This window comes from Erinaceus europaeus, chromosome 20, assembly GCF_950295315.1.
Source record: "Erinaceus europaeus chromosome 20, mEriEur2.1, whole genome shotgun sequence".
NCBI classification, from domain to species: Eukaryota; Metazoa; Chordata; class Mammalia; order Eulipotyphla; family Erinaceidae; genus Erinaceus; species Erinaceus europaeus.
Genome location: NC_080181.1, coordinates 33908175 through 33914174, shown reverse-complemented (window position 1 = coordinate 33914174; position 6000 = coordinate 33908175). Strand labels below are relative to the sequence as shown.

Here is a 6000-nt window from a genome sequence, read left to right as displayed (position 1 = left end):
TTCTATAGAAGAAGGGGGCTCTCATGCCTGTGGCTCCAAGGTCCCAGGTTCAATCCCCAGCACCACCATAAGCCAGAGCTGAGCAGTACTCTACTAAAATAATAAATAAATAAATAAAATAAAATAGAAGAATTGGAGCTGGACAGTGTCACACCTAGTGGGGTGCACAAGTACCTAGCTTTAAGCCCCTGGTCCTCACCTACAGGGAAAAGCTTTACAAGTGGTGAAACAGTGCTGCAGGTGTCTCTCTTCCTATCTCTCCCCTTCTCTCATTTTTTCCCCTCTATCCAAAGTAAAAGGAAAAAAAAAAAATTGAAGAGGTAATGTTACAAATACACTGAGGTATTAGCACTTCATTGAGCTACCACAAGGTGGTACTGTGACTTAACCTATTATTTACCCCTAAAGGATAAGTCTTCTTAAGGCATCACAGCGATCATATTTTTGCTTCTTGTTGACTGCAGCTGTCATTTGGCAATCACCCTCTCAAACCATCCACAGGAAATAGTTAATAGTTTTCCACTGTGATACTTTATGTTTTTATTCTGTGAAGTCATGCTTGCCATATGGAGGTTGACTGCTTTTAATATATATGATTTAGTAGTAATTTTGAGGACAGTCAAGGGAAATTAATATCAGAATTAAAGGTTATTATAACAATGTTTTTTTTTAAATAGCTCTCTTGTAGATGAATTAAAGGAAAACATATTTCCAGTTCTTCGCATCTTACTGCAACACATCTGTGCCAAGGTACTGTTTACTTTAATCATAGTAATAATACTGGTAAGAATATAGCACACATGTGAAGGAAAATACATGTGTTTGTTCTTGAGAATGAATCTATATCTTTGCAAAGTGTAGTTTTATTTGCTATAGTTAATAGATGTTCCCCTTAACAGGATGTTCTTTTTTTTCTGTGGGAGGGTGGGGAGGGGTGCGGGGGGGGGGGATTTTTAATTTTGGAAAATATGAAGATAAAGTGTTTCAAGAAACAGAATAAGGTAATGAGCAATCATCTTCCATAATTTTGTGTCATTTATACCCCTTTTAGATATAACATGCACACTGGAATTTTTTGTTTATTTATTTTTGAGAGAGATACAGATAGAGAAACAGCAGAGCACTGCTCAGCTCTGACTTATAGTGATGCTGGGGATTGAACCTAGGACTTTGGAGCCTCAGGCATGAGAGTCTTTTTGCATAACTATCATGCTATTTCCCCCACCTGCACACTGGAATTTTTTAGAGCACATTGCTTTATATACTTTTATCATGAAAAGTTCATATGTATCTCTAGGGATTAAAAATGCTTTAAAAACCTAATCACAAAACATTGGCTTGTGTAACAAAAATACACAGTAATTCCTTATCAAATATATAGTCACAATCAATATCCAAATTCTATTATTATGTCTCAATTTTATTTTTGACTGGAGCACAGCTCAGCTATGGCTATTTCTTGTGCCAAGAACTCAAATCTGGAACTTCTTGTACTCAGGTTCTATGTTACTGCTATACTGTCTCCTTAATGTCTGATGGTTAGTTTGTGTTTTGTTTAACACTTTGAACAGATGGTTCTTGATTTACATGAATCCTAGGGGTTCATAAATTCTGAAATGTTATGCTAAATTTATATTTCTTTTTTTAATATTGTTTTTTAAAATTATATTATTTATAAAAAGGAAACATTGACTAAACATTAGGATAAGAGGGGTACAACTCCACACAATTCCCACCACCAGAACTCTGTATCTCATCCCCTGCCCTGATAGCTTTCCTACTCTTTAACCCTCTGCGAGTATGGACCCAACGTCCTTTCTGGGATGCAAAAGGTTGAAGATCTAGCTTCTGTAATTGCCTCCCCGCTGAACCCAGGCATTGGCAGGTCGATCCATACTCCCAGCCTGTCTTTCTCTTTCCCTACTGGGGAAGGGCTCTGGGAAAGCAGAGCTACAGGACACATTGGTGGGGTTGTCTGTCCAGGGAAGTCTCATTGGCATCCTGCTGGCATCTGGAACCTGGTGGTTGAAAAGAGAGTTAACATACAAAGACAAACAAGTTGTTGACCAATCATGGACCTAAAGGCTGGAATAGTGCAGGTGAACAGTTGGGGCGGGGGGAATCTCTGTTTTATAGATAACTAGAACAGAAACATATTTTAGTTATATTTAAAGGGCCTGTGGCTATACTTGTGTTTTTGTTTGTTTGTTTTTGGTTTTTGTTTTTGCCTGAGCCTGAAATTTGATATGCAGGTGGATCCTAATTATTGTCTGGGGAGATGATGTCATGGCTTTTCTGGAAGGACCAGAAAGCTGGATCATGGATCAGAGAAGAGATTAGCTCCTAAATATGGGAAAGATGTATAAATATTGTTGTTTGTAAACCCCATCAATTTGATGTGATCTGGGGTCCATATTCAGCTTAGGAGCCTATGTGACCGCTGCATCTCTGTAGATCTGAGCTTACATTCTGTGGTCATAAGTAGGAACATTCCAAGCTACCGCAATATCAGGACCCGTCTTCCTCAGGTGTAGCATAGAGTATGTTGTCCATCCTCCCTTCAGAGGTTGGAATATTCTCTACCATTCTTTTTTTTTTTTTTTTTTAATTTAAGAAAGGATTAATTAGCAAAGCCATAGGGTAGCAGGGGTACAACTCCACACAATTCCCACCACCCAATCTCTATAACCCACCCCCTCCCCTGATAGCTTTCCCATTCTCTATCTCTCTGGGAGCATGGACCCAGGGTCATTGAGGGTTGCAGAAGGTAGAAGGTCTGGCTTCTGTAATTGCTTCCCCGCTGAACATGGGCGTTGACTGGTCGGTCCATACTCCCAGTCTGCCTCTCTCTTTTCCTAGTAGGGTGGGTCTCTGGGGAAGCTGAGCTCCAGGACACATTGGTGGGGTCTTCAATCCAGGGAAGCCTGGCCAGCATCCTGGTGGCATCTGGAACCTGGTGATTGAAAAGAGAGTTAACATACGAAGCCAAACAAATTGTTGAGCAATCATGGACCCAAAGCTTGGAATCGTGAAGAGGAAGTGTTAGGGAGGTACTCACTGCAAACTCTAGTGTACTTCTGCTTTCAGGTATATATTTTGTAGTAGTTTATGGATACGTGTGAACATAAGCTCTCTCTCACAGAAACTGGTGTATATCTAGGTTATGGGACTTTGTTAGAAAGTGAACCACCTGAGATGAAATTAGAGTGTACTATAAAAGGAAAGGTCTCACCCGAGTAATGAAGCTGAAGGGTTGTCATTCCACACGTGAAGTCTCTGGACACAGTCTGAGGTGAAGCATGTTGAGGTGGCAATCGTTGCGTTGGTTAGGTTGTGATTGGCGGATGCAATATTATTTGGTATGGATTGGGAGAGGCATATGGGAAAGTGGGCCCTATCCAAGGGTTCCAGGACTGGGGGAAGTAGGGGCTCTATAGTGGAGATGTTAAGGTTCCTGCTGTCTTAGGGTTCCAAAAGACAATCGATAGTTAATGTTATCATCACATTATTTGGTAATTGGGTTAACTTTGAAAAGTCCTTTTGTTATGGTTTGCTGTACAGTATCCAGTATCTTGTATATAGCTGTGCTATTGGATGTTTCTAATCTACTTGGTCTAGGCTTTTGAGAGAGTCCGCATATCAAATACACAGCCTATATATTAAAAAGATTCAGTTTGTGTTTTGAAAAACTTTGAGACATACAATTGATTTTCCCCCTCATATTAATTAACTACTGATTTATATGTCTACATTTTGCTAGGAGTGTACATAAACACCATTCCCACCACCAAAAGACTGTGACCCATCCCTCCCACCCACTCCCACCCCCCACTGTCCCAGGAAGCTGCATGTCTACCCCTCACCACAGGGATTTTACTTTGGTGCCCTAGTTACATTTTGGTCAGGTCCTGCTTTTAGTTTCCCTTTCAGATCTTCTTACTCAACTTCTGTTGATGAGTGGGATTATCCCATACTCATCTTTATCTTTCTGACTTAGCTCACTTAACATAATTCCTTCTAGCTCTGTCCAAGATGGGTCAGAGAAGGTGGGTTCATTGTTCTTAATAGCTGCATAGTATTCCATTGTGTATATATACCACAGCTTTCTCAGCCACTCATCTGTTGTTGGGCACCTGGGTTGCTTCCAGGTTTTAGCTATTATGAATTGAGCTGCTATGAACATAGGAGTGCACACCTCTTTTTGGTTGGGTGTTATGGAGTCCTTGGGGTATAACCCCAGGAGAGGAAGTACTGGATCATATGGAAGGTCCATGTCTAGCCTTCTGAGTTTTCCAGACTGCTCTCCACAGAGGCTGTACCAATTTACATTCCCACCAGCAATGTAAAAGGGTTCCTCCGTCCCCACATACTCTCCAGCATTTGTTGCTGCTGTCCTTTTTGATGTATGCCATTCTTACAGGAGTAAGGTGGTATCTTAGTGTTGTCTTAATTTGCATTTCTCTGACAATCAGTGACCTAGAGCAGTTTTTCATATGTTTGTTAGCCTTTTGGATCTCCTCTGTGGTGAATGTTTTGTTCATATCCTCTGCCCATCTTTGGATGGGGTCATTTGCTTTTTTCGTGCTAAGTTTGCTGAGCTTTTTATATATTTTGGTGATTAGTTTCTTGTCTGATGTATGGCATGTGAAGATCTCCCATTCTGTGAGGGGTCTCTCTGTTTGTTTAATAGTTTCTTTGTATGTGCAGAAGCTTTTCAATTTGATGTAGTCCCATTGGTTTGTTTCTGCTTTATTCTTCCTTGCAATTGGGCTTGATTCATCAAAGATGTCCTTGAGGTGTAGGTGGGAAAGTGTTTTACCAATGTTTTCCTCTAAGTATTTGATTGTTTCTGGTCTGACATCTAGGTCTTTGATCCATTTGGAGTTGAGTTTTGTTTCTGGTGAGATAAAGTGGTTCAATTTCATTCTTCTGCATGTTACAACCCAGTTTTCCCAGCACCATTTATTGAAGAGAGCCTCCTTCTTCCATTTACTCCTTTGGGCCCCCTTATCAAAGATTAGATGTCCATAGGTGTGGGGATTTATTTCTGGGCTTTCAGTTCTGTTCCATTGGTCTGTGTGCCTATTTTTGTTCCAGTACCATGCTGTTTTGATGATGATGGCTTTATAACATAGTTTAAAGTCTGGGAGTGTGATGCCTCCATTTCTGTTTCTTTTCCTCAAGATGGTTTTGGCAATTCTAGGTGTTTTCAGGTTCCAGATAAATGATTGTAGTGTTTGTTCTATTCTCTTAAAGAAGCTTGGTGAAACTTTGATGGGTATTGCATTAAATTTGTATATGGCTCTGGGGAGAATATTCATTTTGATGATATTTATTCTTCCAATCCATGAGCATGGGATATCTTTCCATTTCTTGGTATCAGTTTCTATTTCCTCGAGTAGCGACTCATAGTTTTCAGCATACAAGTCTTTCACTTCTTTGGTCAACTTTATTCCTAGGTATTTGATTGATTTTGCTGAGACAGTAAATGGGAGTGATTTCTGGATGTCTTCTTCTTCAGATTTAGTGTTTGCATAAAGAAATGCCACTGATGTTTGTACATTGATTTTGTAGCCTGACACCTTGCTATATTGCCTAATAACTTCCAGTAATTTTCTGCTGGATTCTTTAGGTCTTTCTATGTATACTATCATATCTTCTGCAAATAGTGAGAGCTTGACTTCTTCCCTTCCAATCTGTATTCCTTTGATTTCTTTCTCTTGCCTGATTGCTATGGCAAGAACTTCCAATATTATGTTGAAGAGTAACAGTGACAGTGGACAGCCCTGTCTAGTCCCCGATCTGAGGGGGAATGCTTTCAGCTTCTGTCCATTGAGTATGATGTTGGCTGTAGGTTTGCTATACATAGACTCCACAATCTTGAGGAATTTCCCATCTATTCCCATTTTTTGTAGTTTTGAGCATGAATGGGTGTTGGATTTTGTCAAAGGCTTTCTCTGCATCTATTGAGATAATCATGTGGTTTTTGGCCTTGCTTTT

At 40.0% G+C, this 6000-nt stretch overlaps 1 protein-coding gene across 1 annotated transcript in view; it reads left to right on the top strand.

Moving 5' to 3' along the window:
- Nucleotides 1-6000, top strand: part of NCAPD3 (non-SMC condensin II complex subunit D3) — a 92133-nt gene that overhangs the window by 18823 nt on the left and 67310 nt on the right. Inside the window, exon 8 of the mRNA XM_060179886.1 lies at nt 676-750. Within this exon, the coding sequence (XP_060035869.1) occupies nt 676-750 (75 nt within the window). The remainder of the gene's footprint in view (nt 1-675; nt 751-6000) is intronic.